The 22,074-nt window shown below is 37.1% G+C and overlaps 1 protein-coding gene across 2 annotated transcripts; it reads right to left on the bottom strand.

The window, feature by feature from the left end:
* Positions 1–11,161: 11,161 nt before the first annotated feature.
* Positions 11,162–20,701, bottom strand: LOC137024606 (protein mono-ADP-ribosyltransferase PARP11-like). 2 transcript variants are annotated; one of them, XM_067392350.1, is made up of 8 exons: positions 20,570–20,701; positions 20,177–20,330; positions 19,944–20,064; positions 19,752–19,827; positions 19,571–19,643; positions 18,206–18,333; positions 17,675–17,826; positions 11,162–16,054 (listed from the first exon to the last, which is right to left on the bottom strand). In XM_067392350.1, the coding sequence occupies exons 2-8, from the start codon at positions 20,327–20,329 to the stop codon at positions 15,738–15,740; spliced, it is 1,020 nt and encodes a 339-aa protein (XP_067248451.1). In that variant the 5' UTR covers position 20,330; positions 20,570–20,701; the 3' UTR covers positions 11,162–15,737. The 2 variants fall into 2 exon arrangements, with proteins under 2 accessions (XP_067248451.1, XP_067248450.1); XM_067392349.1 differs by having other exon boundaries at positions 20,177–20,366; positions 20,570–20,666.
* Positions 20,702–22,074: the final 1,373 nt, after the last annotated feature.

Genomic DNA, 22,074 nt, shown 5'->3' with positions numbered 1-22,074 from the left:
GGTGAGTACATAGGTAAGAGGATTGTTATCAGTGTAGACAACAAAGGATGGTGCGTAGTATAAGTAATGACGGAAACGCTCACAAACAGCCCACTTCAACGCCAGAAATTCAAGCTTACCGGAATGCATGTGGTAATTTTTCTCTGGGGCACTCAGTGTTCTGGACCCGTAGGCTATCACTACCATCTTCCCATTCTGACGTTGATACAATACTGCACCCAGTCCTTCCTGGGATGCATCGCAGTGTAGCACAAAGGACTGAGTGAAATCTGGGAAACCCAGGATTGGAGGTTTTGCGAGGTGATCTATCAGGTTGCTAAGCGTCGCCTGATGGACCTGTGTCCACTCAATGGGTGCCCGTGACGCCAGATTACCTTCTTTCCTCCTACGGGTGGGATTTTCTTTCTTCATGACAATCTCTGATCCATTTGAACCCTTTTCTTTCACTGTCAGTAGCTGGTACAGTGGCTGGGCGATGCGTGAAAAGTTGGGGATATAAGAGCGGTAATAGGACAGGAACCCTAACATCTTCCTTAGGTCACCCACTGTGGATGGCGTCCTTTCCTTCAAGGCCTGCACTGGGGCAATCTCCGCTGGGTCCATCGTATAACCTTCACCAGACACCATTTTCCCCAGGAACCTCACTTGGCGTTTAAGAGCTCACACTTTTTCGGGGTGAGCTTTACACCATGCTCTTTATAGCGCTGAAGCACCATGCGCAGATGAGCCACATGATCATCAAAGCTGCTGCTATGGACCAAGTTGTCATCTAGGTAGGGTTGACATATGGTGTCCCTCAGGCCTAACAAACAGCTTTCCATACTTCTTTGGAACTCGGCTGGTGCCGAGCTCAGCCCAAATGGAATGCGTATCCATTGGTACAGCCCCCATGGGGTTATGAATGCTGACAGCGGCTGACTCTCCTCATCCAGGAAGCCCTGGTGGTAGGCCTTCCCCTGGTCCAAAACAGAAAACCAAGTGCTTCCACTTAATGCATCCAGCATGTCTTGTATCTTAGGGATTGGGTGGCGATCAGGCACTGACTTCTGATTTAACTCCCTGTAGTCACAGCATAACCGAAGACTGCCATCTTTTTCCTCACACAGACTACGGGAGACGAGTATGCTGACCTAGAGGGAGCCACCCAACCTTTATTTAACAAGTCTTGCAAGTACTCTTTGACCTCATCATGCAGAGGTTTTGGGACTGACATATAAGTTTTCTGCACTGGCCTTGTGTCATGAAGTGTGATGTGCATCTTCAAGGATGGAATGCAACCAATGTCATCATCATTGTATGCAAAAGCTTGACACTCATCTCTCAGCACTTTTCTCACAGTTTCCTGCTGGGCTTTTGTAAGATGGTCCAGATTCACAGGGGGATCCCATGCAGACGGCGGTGATTTGCATTCTGAATTATCAGTGGTCATTTCAGGGGCCGACTCACCAGTTTGAGCTCTCTTTGCTGGGGGTTTATCTGGTCCAGTGGGGTGGATTGCCACAGGATAAACTCTTTTCACAGACTGTAAGTGACCCAAAATGTGGTTTCTCTGCAGGGTGATGTTATGTTTTGCTGCATTGACAATTGATATTGGTATATACTTTATGTGTCTTGCAGGAATCTTCACCACTGCTTCACTCAATTCCAAATCTTGAACCGGGCTTACCTCACTGGGTGAAAAGAGCAGTTCTTGGCCCTGGTACTGAGACCCAACGTGAGCACGAACCATTACGGTGGTAACCTGATTCGCAGGCAAGTACACACGTTTCTTCCCGATTTTCACCACCCCAACCATTATCTCTTGCTCCTTACTCCGGATCAATTTCATCAGTATGTGTGCCTCGCCGCGGGTGATAGAGAATGCAGAACTCATGGTGCATAGCATTTTCTTCTCTCTATGCCCAGGTGATTCTTCCATCTGTTTCACTATCTCTTCAATAACGTTGTACCCAATTATCGGGTCCTCGGCTACTGTTGGATCACTGGACACTAACATGGGTACCTTTAACAATGGTGCTGGGAAGGGGCCTCCATCCAGCTGGAAATTAATCTCCACCCACCCGATGAATGGAATTTCCGTGTTGTTTGCCGCCAGACCAGTTAGTGTTGCTTCTCCTAACAATTCTTCCAGGGGCTGGATGACAGTATCTGGGAGGTGTTGACATCGCCACGCATCGTTCACAATGCTAGCCTGCGCCCCTGTATCCCACAGCGCCTCCATCGGGTGACCATTCAGGCGGCAGTTGACCAAGCAACGCTTCCCAATCAGTTTAATGAGCTGTAATTCATGTTGAGGTGGAAGATACTTCACTGTACAGAGATTGGTAGTGGCCTTTACTGATGTTAAGTCAAATGCACAGGTATTTGACGGAGCCAGCTGAGATGGCTGATTATTTACTGTGCAGTCTCCAGCAGGTATAGGTGACAAGGAATGGGACACTTCAGGGAGGACTACTGATGGCCCCATCTCAGCAGTCCTTGGTCGTTTCCCGACTGTGAGCTCTGTACTCTGCATCCACGTGAGAAATGGCCTGCTTGTCCACATTTAAAGCAATGTTGACAGTTTTCACCTACTTGCTCTTCCCTACACTTCTTACAGCCTCGCCGACGTTCCTCTCTGTACCGGGGTGAAGAGGTCTTATTCGCTTCCATTGCAGCTGTAATCATCTGTCTCATTTCGGCTCTCAGCTCCTCCATGAGCTTTTGAGTGTCTGGAACCTCATTACTGATCTTATGACATTCTTTAGATTCCCTTCCTTTTACAGTTCTGACGGCCATAGCCGTACCAGACTCTTTTGCTGACTGCACAGCCAGGGCAGGAGAGATCTCAGTTCGTGGGTCAGTATGGAACTCATGTATGCGTGGAGGTTTACCTGCATGGAGCCTTTTCAATTTCTCATCTTTCACCTTACAGCTTAGCAGCCTCATTCACCGCTTCAATCAGTTCCTCGTCCGTTGTACTAATGTTACTGAGATAGGGCTGTATCTGAAATTTTAGAGAGTCACTTGTCAGTCCAGTTTCAATTGAACGCAGAAATTTACGCTGGATGATATCTCTGCTATAGCGGTCATCATAGCCGTCCTCAGCTTTCCAAAGCAGCTTTTCTTTCAATTCAATTGCCCTGAAGATGAAGTTCTGAACTGACTCTTTGGGTTCCTGGGATATATTTATGAGCTGGTGGTACAGAGCAGTTGTACTGTCAACCTTGTAGTGGCCCTTTAAGATGGTGTATAATGACTGGAGTGTCAGACCACGCTTAATCTCCAACATATCTCTTAGGGGCAAGCCTGGGGTGACAGCTCTAACCACGGCCTCTACTATTTCAGTCTCAGAGTGGCCCTTTTCTAATCCCACTTCCATCTGGCGAATTAGACTGGGGTAGGACAATTTTTCCTTTTGTCCCCTTTCTCCTATCTGTCCCCAGATCTTAAATTCTCTTCTTAGAGTTACTTCAGTCAATTTCTGAGATGGTTCAATCCTCTTGTCATATCTTGTGTTACTTTTAAAAGGCTTGTGACCGTCTATCATCTTTTCAGCCTTACAGTAACGTTCCTCCTCTTTTTGAGAGTTGCTAAGATACCTTTCTTCCAGCCCTCTTATTTGAGTTGGTTTCTCTACCACCACTTCCACATCAGTGTTACCTCGTTTTACCTCATTAATGAATGACAGTAGATCTGTTAAGCACTGAATGAGCTCACTTTCCCCTTCGTTCTCATGCATTTCGTCCAACATGCTTTCAATTGTCTTAATGAGCCACCGTTTGGGCTTACCTGAGGACACATCACATTTCAGGTAACGACAAACCTCTTGCAGATGGTCTACATCTAACTGCTAGAGTTCGGCGCTCACTTGGTCATGCAGGTGTTGGCTGTTCTCCATTACTAAACTCGTCTCTGGATGAAGAGGTAGTCTTCGTCACGCTGCTCTACCTCTCCTGGCTGGCTCGCCAAAATATGTTACACATGTAGAAAGGAGCAGGCGTCGTTTCTAGTGCAACACATTTAATATTCTTGTTTTAAATTCAAATCTGCAAGGAAAGAAGTAACAAGATAAAGTCAACCACATATGGAGCGTATCAAATCTGTGTGTTAGCTATCTGCTCGTCTCATGTTAACTGCTGTATTAACGCATTCTCTAAATGCTCTAACATTCCCTGTTATTCACAAACAGATGTAAACATATTCACTTGCAAATACAGTTGCATATCAAACATATGAACACAAGACTTGCTGAATAACAAAAAAAATATATATATATATATATATATAAACACTGTCAAACTTAATTTGAACTTCTACATTATATTCTATCTGTTTAACCACCTCCCAGAGTACATACATTCTCTGTCCCAGCATTACTGATTTACTCTAATTAAACAATGACACTTTAATGTTTTCTTATGTCACGTTTTATGACTGTCTGGGTTCACAGGCGTGCATTCCACCTCGTTTGAGTTATTGGTATCCCTAAACCACAGCGGCAGACAATTTACATAAGATGGCGGACGCCAACGAACACCATGTGCACCACTGAGCTCCCGTTACAAATTAAATGATCCATTTAACCATAAAAATAATCTTAAAAGAATTCCTTTAAACTACATATTGTCACTTTGGTGTACAATAATGATCTTGGTTTAATACAAACACCACAGTTGTCTCGCGTTCTATCTACGAGTAATTACAGTATGATTGTGGTGCTCAAACCTACACAAACTACCAGAACTACAATGAAAACTATTCATGGACCTCCTTAAATGAAATATACTAAGTTATTCTTACCTGCAAGGAAAGAAGTAACAAGATAAAGTCAACCACATATGGAGCGTATCAAATCTGTGTGTTAGCTATCTGCTCGTCTCATGTTAACTGCTGTATTAACGCATTCTCTAGCAGAGCATGGCGAGGGCTCCCTCTTGTGGTTTGGATAGTTTACGCCACTGTTTACACATTAAAAGATATAACCTCCCTGCAGATAGTATCAACGTGTATATATATATTAAATAAAAGGAGCCAAAAACCGAGTTCAAACATATATATAAAACTCAACTCAAATTTTAAATGGGGGGGGGTCTTCCGTTTAAGTCTTTTCTTTACAGTACTGCCACACATACACATAACACATTATCAGTACATTAACATTTTTTCAAATCCGTTAAAGGATTGTTACGCTGCAATAATTAGGTCGGCCGGAACCGAGAACATTTCCTATAACACTAGATATACCTGTACATCAGAATAAGAATGGCATCTACGCTAATATCTGTCTCTCTGCTTATCCTGAGGTTTGCCGGGTGCTGGATCCAGGCCGTATCCAGATCAGATGGAGAACCTGTGTCTGGACCTGACTACAACGTAGCCCAGGAGACAATGGGCCTACAGATCCAGTTCTGGCTGCATCTATCGTTCAGATTTTTAATCCCCGTATCCGCTTACATATATTTATATATAATCTATTTTTAATCTCTATAATAAAAATGTATAATTCAGATTTTGATCTCCATATCCATTTACATATATTATATATATCTTCCAAGGGGTTTTTTCCCTCCTAGGAGTTTTTTCCCAGTGCTAGCACGCTGGGTTTTTCTCCTAGGGGTTTTTTTCCACCCCTGGGAGTCAGCCGACACTGGCTTAATGTAGCGCCATCTTGTATATGTTACATATTACCACGCTTGTTTGTACAGCTTATTTTTAACCACTTCCCTTTTTTCTGTGCTTCTAATATGTAAAGCTGCTTTGAAACAATTACCAATTGTAAAAGCGCTATATAAATAAATTTGACTTGACTTGACTGACAGTGGCATGCTCAGACCTCCGCTGGGGCAGGGGCGAAATTGCGTTGTGGTGGGGTGGTCCCCCTCAGTACAAATCGCGTTCTGGGGGCAGGAGAAATGGAAACGCGGGGGCACCCGCGTATTTAATAAGTGCTTATTATTTAAGTACTTATTACTTGTTTCCATTTGAAAAATGTGTTTATCAATCATTTTTACAGACATCTTTTTATATTTTTTATTTAACAATCACATAACCCATAATGGCACTGTTAGAGAGTTTGGGAATATTCACACATAATTTATACACATAAAAATCATGGTATTAGAGTTTTAAAATAAAACATTTTAAGAGATCAATACATCATGGTTGTTTAAACCAACAAGCATTGAGCTTTGTCAAAGAATATACACTAACAAGAAGTGACACTCAATAGAACGTTCCATTGCAACACCGGCACCCAGCAGCAGCCCTGCGTTTCCACCATTTTGTGGTAAAAGCCAGTCTGCAGTCCACTAGTTTCTATGGCAATATCAGCTGCTTTGTTAAAACAAAACGTATTAAAGCTGAAATCCAACCTGAATGATGACAGAATAAAATACTATCACTAGTGATCATCAAATCATTTTAACAGTTTATTTTACACACTTTGTGTTTAAGTCTTCAACTTTTTTCACAAAACCTTTGCTCTCTAGAAATCCAGTCAGTATGGGTTAAAATTTGCATTATAAACACTGAATTAATACCAACATATGAGATTAAATTAAGGACCTGCATCAGAAAAATTGGGAATGTTGGACAATAAATGCTTGATTTTGCAGTGTTGTCTGTTAAAGCAAAAGTGTCCAAAAGTAGAATGCGATAATGGACACAGCAATGCATCATGTATTATAAGATCATTAGCCTATGTTTGTAGCGTGATCCATTAAAACGTACAATATAGCCTATTTTAATTCAGATACTATTATTACTATTACTCCATTAGGTCTAAAATATATTGTTCACTGCAAACATGATGATCTTAAATGTATTAATTATTACTTTACTATTGAGATGGTTGGATTCCTCAACTGGTAAAATAAAACATATACAAGACAATACAACATTTACTGTAGGAGCCATACAATTTACTGATGACTTAATTTAAAAAAAACTGTTCTATTGCGCCTCTGATTTGGCAGTGAAATTCACCGATTTTGGGTGCATAAAATGTGAAGGATTCTATGGTTCAGTTAGTATTTTCACCTCATAATGGCGGCCGCACTACCGGAGCGCCATCTGGTGGCTGTTATCCCAAAAGTATCAAAGTGTCACCTCTTGGGTTCTATTCGGTTGTTAAGTCTGATGTCACGCGGCAGCGCTTCCGGGTCCAAACGCTCTATCTCATACTACAAGAAAACAACAAATGGTGCTAATATACACACGTAAAACTACAAAAAATATATAATTATAACCTTTATCTCCATACCAATATTCCAGATGGCCAGACAATGATTCATCTTTTATAAATTGTTAAAAAAATATTAATAACTGTGGCGCTGTGAGCACGGAGACTGTTGTGTAGACTGTAAGTATTTAAAATGTTTAACTTTTTTAAAATGATTGATGTTTAATATGAATAAATAGCGCTCATAAATGGCCGTTGATGACATTTGCCCGTGAAACGAGTTGAGGCTTGGACCCGGAAACGGCGTTCCTTACGTCATGACTTAATAAGCGGATACTCTTTGGCTGTGTCGTCAGCAAGTCATTTCCCATCGTGCTCTGAACATGCGCAGTTGGTGGAGAGCAAGTGAGGCATGTGTTGCGCAATCGCTCCAGCGGCCTCGTTCAGCTCCCACAGTCGGTCAACAGTCGGTCCTGCTCTGCTTCATACTACAGTAACGTTAATGATCGCATCCATGAACATGATTTCTGTCCGAGTCCTATCCTGATTATTTTCCACCGGCTGTGAGGTGAAGACCACATGTCCAAAGATTCCACGCTCAAACTTGACGTCATCAAGCTACGCCTTTGTTTTCTGATCTAAAAAATTATCTGATCCATGACTCGAAAACTGAATATGATCCGAACCATGAGTTTTGTGATCCGTTGCACCACTACTTGACTGTAGCCCTGTTTCCTGAAAAAGTGTGAACGAGATGCTGCGCTTCATTGCCGCACTGAGAGCATGTCCAGGATGTACTTCAGACAAAGTGACCTGATGAGCGCACCTGTCACACGTCTATTGATAGCCTTCAGTGTTGGGGAAGCTACTCTGAAACTGTAGTTTGACAAGCTACAAGCTACTCATAAATTAAAGTAGTTAAACTACAGTCAAGCTACCCTTCTTAAAAAAGTAGTTAGCTACACTACAAGTTACTAACAAAAAGTAGCTAGCTACATTGAAGCTACTTTTAATGTTTTTTTACACATTACACCTGCACTTTACTATAGCACCCTCACTTATTTCAGAAGCACCCTCAATGTTTTGATTCTGGAACCGGACCAGGGGCCCGTTCTTCGTACGTCGCTTATTACATCCGAGATCAAATGACACATCCAAGATGATATCATCGTGCTAATCATGATCCGGCCAATTGGGTTCTTCGAACACACCTGTTGTGTATGATTAGTATCGCTGGATTGAGTTATCTGAGATAATTGCGCGTTCATGTGTTGGTTTAAAAGGGGATATGTATCGATAGTAGAAACATTGATCAGCAATGCAGCGATTGGCTGGAGTCAAGACGGCAACGTAATGACATCATAGAATGAGAAAAGACACCTGACGAAAAACTTGACGAATTTCTAGACATTTATAAGGAAACAGCCAAACGAATAAATGACAGAAGAACGACATAAATGTTAGATAAATGAAATGTGCACTATTTTTTTTTTTTTTTTTTACATGATTACCCAATTATTTAGGCTATATTCACAATTTCTATTATTTGAACATTCAATTTTTTATTTCAATGTTGTAATTAGCAACTAATTTACCTTTGAAGCATATTTGACAGCATTAATTAAAGTTTCTTAAGGGTCAAGATCAAGTTATCTGCATCTCCTGCGCTTCATCAAGCCACTCCCATAATATATGTCGCGGTTCAAATGCACAAATGCATGTATGGCATAGACATCTGTACATCATGTGTGTAAAACTCCAATAAAAAATATTACGTAATTATTCCCTCACGAATGAATCTCAAAGTGTAAAACTGTCGGTGTCTATATCATGACACTACACGGCATTATAGTGTTATTTGCAAATTTATTTTTAAATCATTATTATTGTCCCTGGTTTACATTAGGGTACTCTTGTGGGAAAGTAGCAGAGGCTGGGACAGACTTTAAACATCACCTCCGCTTAAAAAGATGCAATCTAATCCTGTTTACATGAAATAAGCCTGCTCCCGAGCAGGTTTGAGCTTACAGACCTGTTGCTATGACAGCAAGTCTAGGATGACCTTCGAAGAACCAAACGATCCAAGATCATGCCAAATCGTCAACAATCAAATCCAGCTAACTGAGTTAGCGACGTACGAAGAACGGGCCCCAGCACTTAAACCGAACCGGAACTTAAATTGGATACACAGAAAAATGCACGTTAAACTCACAGCACATGCAGATGAAGCTTTGAGACGCGAATCATGTGCTTCTTGCGTCAACATTCTCATACCCGAGCAACCGATTTGATTAGATCAGCCTTTGTCGTGTGATAAGCGCACTAAACTATATTGCGTGCGAGTTTGTTTTCGGTTCAGTTGACGGATGTTTTGCCAATGCAATGATCTTATGTTCATTATAAAACTGGCGGGACAGATTAGACTAAGACGGGTCACCACTGTAATAAAATAGTTAGCATACATTTGATAGGCTATATACTGCAATAAAGCAGGACAATCCATTTAAAAAGGCTATTATTCACCTGCATGTGCTTAGCGTTTTAATCATTTGTTTATAAATTAAGTGTAACCTTTACTAATCGATTCGTGCAGTGTGAAACCCACTCCTTTACATAATCACCAGACGATTTCTTCTCGATGAACTGCTGATGAACTGATGAACTGATAAAGCCGCAAGATGAGTTAATTTATATAACAATAGATGGCGGTAATGGACTGTTTTACTTCCTGATCTGAAGACGCTGTGCTGCTTCAATGCATTGCAGGCTCTTCAGAACGCAAAGCTTGTAGCTTTTGGTCGCGCTACACCGATACTTGCTGGAAAATGTAGTTAACTACTGGAAAAGCTACACTGTTTTAAAAGTAGCTGAACTACATACAAGCTACTGAAAAATGTAGTTAAACTAGTAGCGCCGCTACATGTAGTTAACTACTCCCCAACACTGATAGCCTTTCACGTGCACATTCCGATGACGTCATCATCAGAGGTTATATAAGCCAAATTCTTGGCATGTTTGCAACACGTGTCCACAACCGGTCAAACAAAGAGGTTTTCCCACAGCGCTTAAATCAGCACAGCATCTCATTCCAGCTTTTTCAGGGAACAGGGTTACAGTCAAGTAAGCCCTTTACACAACACCATTTTCAACTAAAAACAGAAAACGTTTTATGCGTTTTGGCCATTCATTTACACGACAACAATGTTTTGGGGGCCTGAAAATGCAAACTTTTGAAAACGGGTTTCAAAGTGCAAGTTTTTGAAAATTTTGTTATTGTCTGATGCATCATATTTGATACATTTTAACACGATTTTTCTAAAAATGATGAATGGATAATCAAGTAAACTTATGTTTAAATGCATAAACTTCCTCTTTTTAAAGGAAGACAGAAAATTATATGTTGTAAATAACAAAAATGTTGTAAATAATCTTACATTTTAAGTACATTTGTATACTATGTTAAATTATATTTGAATGTATATATTTTGTAATAGTTCTTTTTCATTTTTTTCCAGATTTCTGCCAGCTCACTCTGGATCCAAACACAGTGAATAAATGTCTTTGTCTGTCTGAAGCAAACAAAATGGCCGATGATATTGGTACAGTCCAGCAGTATCCCGATCATCCAGACAGATTTGATAAATATCTTCAGATGTTGTGTAAAGAGAGTGTGTGTGGACGCTGCTACTGGGAATTGGAGTGGAGTGGTCGTGGTGACGCTTAGTCAGTGTCATATAAGAGTATTAGTAGGAATGGAAAATATGATGAGTGTGTGTTTGGATTTAATCGGCAGTCCTGGAGTTTGGAGTTCTATGGTCTGTCCACTTGCTCATTTTATTACGATAAGAAACCAACTAAACTCTCTGTACCAACCAGCTGCTGTAGAATAGGAGTGTATGTGGATCACAATGCAGGAACTCAGCCTCTCTATCCTGGGTTTTTACTTTCTTTTGGATGAACTGTAAAATTGCGCTTGTGAAAAATGTACTTTTAAGAAGAGTATTACTATAAAAGTAATGCATACTTTCAAAATTGAAATATCTTACTTAACCCTCTAAAGCCTGACATATGAAATAATACTCCAAAAACTATTTATATATTTTAAATGAAGCATTTTTTTTTAAAACCTTTAGTCAAAATCTAAAGAAAAAGTCTAAAACAAATGCATATGTTTTTCAGCATCATATTTGATACATCGGGTTTTTATGACTTAGATAGTACGATACAGGAGAATATGGATCTTATACTCAAGTAGAAAAAAGTAAAACAATAACAAACTGGGTAAAACAATAACAGTATAGGAGACTATACATAAAATGCATATGAATATTAGTTGTCACTAAAAGGCCTATTACTTGCTTCAGACAAAAGAAGGCATGTATAAATTGTTTAGATATTTTTCAGCAAAGTTTTGATCAGTTTTGAGGCCTTAAAAATGTGGGTAACACTTTATTTTAGGGTATTTTAACTAGTTGCTTATTAGCATGCATATTACTAGAATATTGGCTATTTATTAGTACTTCTTAAGCACATATTAATGCCTTATTCTGCATGACCTTATTCTACATTCTTAATCCCACCCAATACCTAAACTTAAAAAACTACCTTAGTAACTATTAATAAGCAGTAAATTAGGAGTTTATTGAGGGAAAAGTCATAGTTAATATATATATGTTAGTAAATATATGTGTTCCCTAAAGTGTTACCAAAATTTGTGTATCAAATATTATTCAGAAGGCTTTATAGTGTTAAGTATGTACTCAGCGACTTTGCATGCAACTTCATTGTTCAGTATGTAAGTGGTAAGTGATATGGAATTACTGGTAAAATTGGACTTAAATGCAACAAGTTCAACTTTTGAGGGCTTTTTAGTAGCTCTTGAGCAAAGCTAATGCACTTTAAATACTTGGTGTAGTATGTACTGACAGCAGAACATGATTTCACCATGTGCAACATGTTCCTGGATCAAAATCTTTGTAGATCCTGGAACAACATCCCAATCAGCCAATCAGATTTGAGGGACAAGTTTACAGTTTATATCAAGTTTAGGCTTACAACCAGGGCTAGGTGCTTCTACATCAATGTTATTCACCTATCAATTCCCTTTGATTTTAAGGATAAGTTATGGGTATAGTTAGGCTTAGGGATAGGACTACATTTTCAGACAAGAATGTTGATCCAGGGACACATTTTAGTGTAACCATGCAATTCTGAAACTTAAAATGTATTTTTATTATAATCTTGAATATGTGTGCACATATTCTTCAGTTATTTGCAATTGTACATTTGGCATTACATTTTAATGTCATTATACATCAGTACATTCAGTATATATTTGCTGTATTTTAAGCACAACCAAGAACAAAAAAAGTAAAATATAAATATCTAGTAATATCTAGTAATACTAAATACTAATACTCTTCATAAGCCATGAGGATATCACAAGAATTGGCTGAAAAACTACTATAAAAACAAACAAATAATTTCATTGGTGTTCAGTGAATTTGATAAATCAGGTCTGAAACTGACAAATAAATTTAGAAGTGCATGCATTTTGATATAGATTAATATATTGGGTCAATATGTTGTGCATAATATGCTTTATGTATTTATTTAAAAAAGAACAAAATCAGGAATAAGTTCTGCAGTATATACAAAAGTAGACATATGCCGTTTATAAAACTAAAATTATGATCAAGGATTATTTAATAATCTCTCATTGAGAGGAGGAATAAAAGTATAACTCTGTACTGGAGGTAACTATTTGCTAAAAAGTTGAAATCTTATGACAAGATGAGGAATTCCAACCATGTTGTTTTTAACACACATTTACACTCAATAGGGTCTACTAAACCTCAAAAACATCTCAGATTTCATCATACATCTACAATATCCTGCAAAGAACATCTCCAAAATAGCTTCTTCTCCACCTATACAAATCTCCTAACCGTTTTCTTGGAAATCGCTGTGTTTCGTTTTGTTTTGTTGTACTGTATATTGTCTGCTTTTCATTAATTTGATCATGGCTGCTTTCCCAACTGGTGTACTTTTACATGTCAAAATAATGTACTGCATTTTTTATAGTAATATCAAAGTAAAATCAAAAGCCAGTATTCCATTAGAATTATTCCAACCAAGATGCACAGAGAATGTGATCCAGGCACCTATGATATACTATTTTGATTTCAGATGCACAAATTCTTATCTGACATACTCTATAGAGGCAACTAGGCCCAAAATCTATTTTGCTTCCTCATATGTGACAGATCTATTTAGGATATCAGTGTGATAACTCTGATAACTGTGATCAATTCGAGTCATATTGTATATGGAAATAAATGTGATAGGTATTATCAGATTCTTTGTAATGTGACCATTGTAATCAGGCAGTATGGAATTCAAGTGATTAAACATCATCTACTCAGCATTAATTATTTGCATGCTTGATTTATTGGGAAGAAACCACCTGGCAGGACAATAGAGGCATTAGACCTCATTAATATATTACTAAATAAATATGTCACTTTAAAAACATTTAAATTATTACATTATTATTATTATTATTATTAGAATTTATCTACATACATTTTAATAATTATAATAAATGTTTTATGCTGGCAGCTTAGTTTAGGATTGTTGCCTGTTCTAATAGAGACAGAGCATATATAGGCCACACCCACATTGGAGGGGAAAGCAATCCAACCCTCTCCAATGACTTTGTGTTGCATGAAGCTGCCTCCTTGTCATTTCTAGACATAACAATGCCTGAAAGCTGCTGTGTGACAGGGTGTACAGCAAACAAGCGAAAAAAACAAACAAACAAAAACCCAGAACTAAGTTTTTTTTTTTTTTTTAAGCTTTAAGTAAAAGCCAACCTTTAAGACAAAAGTGGTTACAGGCAATAAGACATGCAGCATCAGCAGGAAGAATAGGTAAATTGTGGGATCCTGACACTCAGTATGCCTATGTGTGCAGTAAACCTTTTGTTACTGGTAAGTTAATATCCAAATGTCAGTTTTATATATTATATTTCCTGTCGCCAATTACGTTCCTCTCCTGTGGGCGTAGTTCTCAGAGTAATATGACATGTTGTGCTCTGTCTCAATTGCCTGTAACCACTTTTGTGTCCTTAAACGTTCTTTTTTAGGTTAACAGCCTATAAAAACTTCTCTGTTTTTGGTTCTGGGTTTACTGTACACGCTGCCACATGGCAGCTTTTAGACATTGTTCGTTTTTTGTTATAAGTCAGAAATGACAAGGAAGCAGCTTCACACAATACAAAGTCAATGGAGATTGGTGGATTGTTTCCCCCCCGGTGGACGTGGTTTTCAGATTACGTGTGTCGCTCTGTCTCTATGGGTGTCCGATTTGTGCCACATTTAAAATATGTGAATAACCTGGCAGAAAGAATTGGAACCGGTTTCTGTCTATAGTTTTACTAATTGTATACACCTGCATGTGACTGATGAAGAATGGTTTGGCAAAATGTATTAAACCTTGCTGAGAGTATCACAATGTTATTGCTGGTTTGAAGTATATATTACATTGGACAAAATGTTTAATTAATGAATGGGCAGGGGATACTTTTTTTTTGTCAAAAATTGACAATCTAAATAAATGCATGTTATTAAGCTTATTGGTGAACGATTTATCCATGCATGTTTAATTTTTTAAATTTTATTTATTTTTTTGACATTGTAAGTTTTAATCAAAATGTCAACTTTGTTCCGTGAAACTACAGACGTTTCTTTGGTGACGTATGCCAGACTTTAATCATCCGATTGTACAATCGACTGCAAGAGATCTGCCTCCATCCAATCAACAACTGATGGATAGAACCAAGTCCCTGCCCTACATTTTATTATTTTTCAATAATTTGTTTCACTCAGATATATGTCACAATACGGAAGAAAAGATCTGTCACTGACTCAGTTTCATTGCGACTTTAAGACGTCATCAGACTTCCATTAAATGCATGTTTAACAACTGGCCATCAGAGATTTGTCTTTGTTTTTGAAAATACATGACAAGAGGTAGAATTATGGAGAGGTAGATTATGAATAATAATAATAATATTAATAATAATGTTACGTGTGCAAATTTGAAAAACATAACTTGAGTACCCAGTCTTTATGGAATCACTTTCTGACATTTGTTTTTCTACAAGGCATGATTTCTGGATATTACAAAAGTAAATAATACAAGTTATGGCATCTTGTATGGAAGCAAATTTCAAATGAAAAAAAAAAAAAAAAAATGGCTGAGATAAAGAGAAAAACCAGTTCCCAGTGGAACATTTAAATAAATGTAATAATAAAACATAAAAGTTGATACAATCCGTATAAACTATAAATATATTACCCATGTATACTTTTTTTTCTTAGCCCCCTAGTCACAGTATATAGTTATATATTTCATAGTTTTTCACCAAAGGCACTTTTGCAGTAACTGGCCTCAGCACTGTTACAGCACTCTGCTCTATAGCTTCCACAACTCCACGGTACAGTAAGTTCTTCAGAATGAAAGAATGAAACGCTGTTAACCGTTTATGCTGATTTTCTTTTGATCTTTGACATCAGCAAAATTCAATTAGGTATTCCGGATAGATCTGGTTGCTGTCGAATATAACGAAGATCTTAGGGTTCATCATGTCATCCACACAGCTGTCGAAAAAGTTGGCAATGCTCATGTCTTTAGAAGGAGGTCTGCAGTACTGGGGGTGACCCAGTGTGTATTCCCCAACTAGAACCCGTGCAAGGAACATGCACTTGTAAGGTGGGTCACTCTGGAAAATAGCGGGCGTTAAACCGTGCTTCTGTAGAATAAAGTTATGCTTGCTAGTCGAATGGCAAAACTTGCTGGAATACCTTGCGTCACGTGCAAAATAGCTTCCTGTGAAGACAAAAATTGTATGCGTACAATATAAAATGTTACTATAATGACATTTCAACAGTAGTGAAATGTTTACAATAACATTTCTCTCATACAAAGCAGGAATTGACATTAAAGTCAAAATTTTGCAATAATAAGACAAATATGAGATAAAAAAGTCAAAATTGCGATATACTAAATCATAATGCGATTAAAAAAGTCAAAATTATGACAAAAAGTCAAAATTATAAAGACAATTATGACTTATGACATAATTGCAACTTTCTATCTCATACTGTAATTGATAAAAATGTGAATATTATTATTCTTTATGACTTTCATTATGACTTTTTATGACATTATTTCAACTTGTACTTCATAATTACAACTTATTTTTATGACTGAGTATCAAAAAAAAAAAAAAGATTTACCGAAGCATTTTTTTCATATGTCGAAGAAATTCCATATACAAATTTAAAGATGCAGTCTAAACATGTAATGTACATAATTAAGGTTTTGTCTTGTAGCAGTTCTTTTAATCATCATGTATGTTGAAACCTGTATTTTTCTGTGAAATACAAAAATAAATTATTAATAATAATAATAATAAATTTATATTATTTATACGCAAATGTTGAAGCTGTTCTTTTCCACACAATGATAGTGGACAGTGACCATGGCTGTCAAGCAAGATTTTCAGTGTAAAAGTTATGAATGATTTTTCAAATGTATGATGTATGAATGATTTTTTAAATGGTTTTTGGAGTATGACAGCCCTATCCACATCCACTGTACACTGTAAAAATGATTTTATGTTGAAGTAAATACTACAGAAAAAACAAATGTAAATTTTACATGAAAAAGTTAATTCAGGTAAGAATTAAAAAAAAGTAAATTCTATATTAGTACTCAATTCAAGCTTGTAGTAATTAAAGTGTAAATATCAACATGATAAAATTAAGTAAAAATACTCAACATTTCTCACACTGCTGTTCCCATCATGCACTGCACCTTGAATATTCAATGAGGTAGATTTTTCACTGTTTTATCATTGCTGTGAGACATTTTGTGAGATTTGGAGTTCATTTTCTACTCAAAATGGCACATTCATACTCAAAAACAATCTATCGAATGTTACCGTCATTGTATATTGTGTACCAAGTAGTGAGCTCTCTGTGTTCAGGTTCCGCATTACTTCTATTATTACTAGATATGGTGTCTACATGATATCTATTCTATTATTTACTTAGATGTTTCTAAGTAAAGCATACACTTTTAAAGCATGGCTTAATTCAGTGTTATATTGTTTGAGTAAAATGTATTGCAAAAGAAACTAAGTAGAAATTACTCAACCTTTTTCTGGCCAATTTAAATTTTTAAAATACTTACTGTCTTTGTTAATTTTGCTTAACTTAGTTAAGTAGAGTTACTTAATTCCAAGTAAATTTTACTTTTTTCAGTGTATCACTGTATGTAAAAGAGCTGCGTGAACATTCTTCAAAACGTCACTTTTTGTGTTTGTTGAAAGACAGAAGTATGACCTGTATGGTTTGGACCGACATGAGGATCCATAAATAATGACACTGTTGTCATTTTTTTTGTGAATCATCCCTTTAATGCAGAAAGACTCATAGACTGTACCTTTGCCATAGACGTCCCCATGACTTCCTGTGAGACGCCAATCAAAGTTGTATGTGCATATAGCCTGTATGTTACTGTGGCCAGTTCCGTGGAAAAGCATCTTTTCTTCAACGTTTACGACACGTTTTATCTTTCTCAGCTGGGCTTTTTTCCTGTAATATTTAAATACATGTAAATACATTAAGGCCCGGCTTCACAGACAGGGCTTAGACTAAGCCAGGATTAGGCCTTAGTTCAATTAGGACATTTAAGTAGCTTTTATAAATGTACCCTAGAAAAAAAAACATTACTGGTGTGAATCCTGAGACAAAACAAAGGCACTGAAGTATTTTAAGATATGTCAGTGCAAGTTGCTTTCAGTTAAAACAGCTCAAACATGCATTTTAGTCTGGGAGTAGCTTAAGCCTTTTCTGTGAAACCGGGGGGGTAAAATAATAATTTATTTGCTAAGAAACCTTGTAATAACTGTGATAACATGCAGACAGAGAGTCATTATTCAGGTTTGTTTGAAATATTGGAAAATGAGACAACCTGCAGAAGAACTCCCACAAGTCCAGGTTCTGTATTCTCTGAATGGATCTTATGGGCTGGCTCATGGTTCTCTCATATAACCGGGCCACTTCTTTGTACTCAAAGGTATCTCTACATAGAGCAATGAGCTGGAGGGAAACACAGTCAAACAACAACAAGATCAACATTCTTTTAATAAAGCACATTTAAACAAAATATGAATTGATCCATAGAGCTGTACAGTAATGCAAAAGCAAATCTACACTATAAAACCAACAAATACAAACTTCCAAAAGTTAAAGAATAATAATATGATTTAAGAGTAGATTTAAAAATGTCCAATGAAGGAGCAGAGCTCATATGTTATTCCAAAGATTTGAGTGCTCTAGCAGGACGGTATAGCTGAAGAAGGTCACTATTATATATTTTGGTGCATGGCCAGACAACAGCTTGCATACAAACATGAGAATTTTAAAATCAACCCTGAAATTAACAGGAAGCCAGTGTAGGTATGCTAGAATTTCCCCTGTTCTAGAATTAAAAGTCTCATGCTTATGTCTTGTCTACTCCTATAGTATAGGGCCCATGAACTGTTTGGTTACCAACATTCTTCAAAATATCTTCTTTTGTGTTCAGCAAAAGAAAGAAATTTATAAAGGTATGGAGCAACTTAAGGGTAAGTAAATGATAACAGAACTTTAATTTTTGGATGAACTATTCCTATAAGCTGCACAGATTTATTTGTCATCCAATTCTTAATATCATTTATGCATTTCAAAAAACATTGAATGAAACAGCGGTGTCAAAAGCCTTACTGGAAGGTAAAACAGAATCGTCAGCATAAAGGAAGCTACAAAGGGAAAACAATAAAGGTCTCAAAATGGATCCCTGGGGCACACCACACGAAAAATTTAGAGAATTTTTTTTTAACCTTTATTTATATAGCGCTTTTTTACAATACAGATTGTGTCAAAGCAGCTTTACAGTGACAACTGGTATATATTTTTGGCTGCACAGCAGCTCTTAAAGAAAATGGTGTCAGTATCTATCTTAAGTAAATTCAGTACTGATTCATTCCGACGTAAGAATCAATAGTTATTAATTTAGGTAATTTATCTATATCAGCACTGGAGTAAACGGTGATATCATCATCCAGCTCAGTTCAGTTCGCACACATTGGTGTCAGTGCAGGCAGATCAAAGCACTGTTGAAAATCAAGTGTCCCCAACTAAGCAAGCCAAATGCGACAGCGGCAAGGAACCCAAACTCCTATTCTCTAGGTGAGAAGCCTGTAATGTACCAGTGTAGTTCAGTCAAAAGTCATTCTGTGTCATTAGAAGACTGTCAATAATTTAACTGTTTTTACTTCATTTTAAATATTTTTACCTGATAGGGTTCCTCTGTATTAACTCTTTCCCAGTGGCTGGGTACAGGAAGGGCTGGGTTATCACAGATAAATCTGTGAAACACAAAATTAAAAACATTTATTTTTTTATTAATTTAATGTACAATATAAAACATTACAATATACATTTTATAATAATAAAAGCTGTATAAATGATCTTACCTGAAGTCAGTAGCTGATTGCAATGCCCTTTTGATTGGCCTTTCTTTTCCAGTAGTCACATTGACTTGTTTCATAGCTAGTGACATAATAAAGTGATAAAGAGAAATGACAGTCAAAACACATATCACAGTTCTCAGGGCATTTATTACCACAAATCTAGGTAACTAAAATCTGTTTTGCTTGGTAACTGACCAGAAAAGTCTAATTTATAGGTATATTTAGCAGTATAGAAGTCCATTGAAGCATGCTGATTCTTGCAGTAGCTTTGCTCAATTTGCTCATTGGTGACAGAACAACCTGTGCTTGGAACTTCCTGTAGTGAATAGGAAAACAGCATGATGTGACTAGCAAGAAGGCAACTTATGAATAGCCATTCATATTAGTCTAATCTATCAGACTGCAGTTTGATAAAAGGCAGTACATACTTCAAACATATGCCAGACGCCACACTCGGCAAGGTAAAACCAGTGCCACTTTGCTTCAGATGTGTCCATTTCCTCCTCACATAACTCTTCATCAGGGGGCTTGTGGAGGACCCCCGAGCTCTCCAAATGTTTGTCAGTGTCCACACAGTGCATCCTCAAAGCAAATACACAAATATGTCCATCTGCCCAACTTCAAGTGCATGACAACAAGTGCAAAATAACAAGCAATTATTCATCTGAAACAATTATTCATCTGATTTGATTTCACTGTACGCGATCTCATTCAAGCAAGATATTTTGTTTTCTAAAACATGATGAAATGATAAAAAATAACGTTACTTCTTAATTCAGATTATGATTTTGCATTTAACCGTATTAATGTATTGTGTATACCTTTCGAAAAAGCCTTGTTCCTCTTGCAGTAATGAACAATGTTGAATTCATTTAAATTCGTGGAACATCGTTTCTGATTACATGTTATGTTTCGTTTTCCTCAATCTCTTGTTGTTGTTCGCTTCACTTCCGCATTCGCAGCTATGACGTAATGCGCCCGTCAACATTTTTATTAAATAAAAATACCTAACCAAAAATAAATAAATAACAAAATAAATAAATAAAACCTAAGGAGATACATGGACTAATAAACAACACAATGCAATACTACTACTACTACTAATTATAAAACTATTAAATAATATGGGATTCATTGCTTTTGCATTTGTCACAGCAAAGGCGACTTATAAAAAAGCCTTACTAAAAATATAAAATGTTTCTTATGATAAATTGAAGAGTAGTGGGGTCATGCTATGAGGAAACACATTTTTCAGAACTCAAAACTTCCTCGGCAGAAATCTCCCACATCCTTAATTTTATTATTTTTACTACATTAAACATTATACATATCATAGCCTAATACCATTAGTAAAAAGTAAAACTTTTTAACTTCTATATTTTAAAGTTAAACCAAAATGTTGTTCAAATGCACTGAACTAAAGTTCGGGGAAACTGGGAATTCAGACTATATACTGAGGACAGCATTGTATCAATTTATTTAATTCCTATTCCTATTACCCCAAGACTTTTTCTGCTTTACTTTTATCAGTGTGGGCCTATAAAAAACAGTCTACATATATAAATATACGTATCAAACATAAGTATTTCATACGTATCAAATCTTTACAACATTGTAGGCCTAATTCATCATCTTTTTTGGTCAGCTGCCGCAGGATGGCGACAGAGAGGACCGTGTTGCATGGACGGGGATGAATGGTGATGGTAGAAGCTACTAGTACTTATTCGTCTGTTACTTTTTGACGCGTTTGAACCTTCCCTTTTAAAAACGCTACGCTTCCTAAAAGCCTCTTCTATGTCTGTGGTGCTGCTCGCAATAAGCGCTAACTGAATAAATCCGTCAAAGTGATTTAAACAAAGGTGTACTGATTCATAGATGCAAACTCCTCACTTTCAGTGACAACTCACCTTTTTGAGATCAAAATAGACCACCTATGGGATTTGCATAGATCCAGTGAGAAAGTGTTTTTAGAACTGCAGGCAAACCATTGTTGTTTCCGAAAGTACTGTACAGTGCGTCCTTTACTCTTTACTTAAAAAAAAAACTATAATATAAAGGGTAATATTTTATGTATGTGAGGTCTGTGATGTGGGAATGGTGAAGAGAGAGAGGGAAAATATTTTGCATTTCAGCTCAGTATTGCCGTCTAATCAGCCAGTATTGCCTTAATTAGCCTTGAATAGCACTTAACCTGACATGAGATTTTGACCAAATGTAGCTATTCAATCCTGATTTTGGTAAAATGTTGCAACAATGTTATTTTTTTTTGTGTGTGAAAAATTACAGTTTTGGACATATAAGGTAGTAAAAATTACAGTTTTGGACA

The sequence above is a fragment of the Chanodichthys erythropterus genome, chromosome 8, assembly GCF_024489055.1.
Source record: "Chanodichthys erythropterus isolate Z2021 chromosome 8, ASM2448905v1, whole genome shotgun sequence".
Taxonomy (NCBI): domain Eukaryota; kingdom Metazoa; phylum Chordata; class Actinopteri; order Cypriniformes; family Xenocyprididae; genus Chanodichthys; species Chanodichthys erythropterus.
This window is presented reverse-complemented; position numbering and strand designations above follow the sequence as displayed.

Coding starts and splice junctions, on each gene's coding strand:
- LOC137024606 (XM_067392350.1), bottom strand. CDS start 20,329: ATGCACTGTGTGGACACTGACAAACATTTGGAGAGCTCGGGGGTCCTC. Junction 20,065..20,176: donor GCGTCTGGCATATGTTTGAA/GTATGTACTGCC, acceptor TATTCACTACAG/GAAGTTCCAAGCACAGGTTG. Junction 19,828..19,943: donor CTATAAATTAGACTTTTCTG/GTCAGTTACCAA, acceptor TTATGTCACTAG/CTATGAAACAAGTCAATGTG.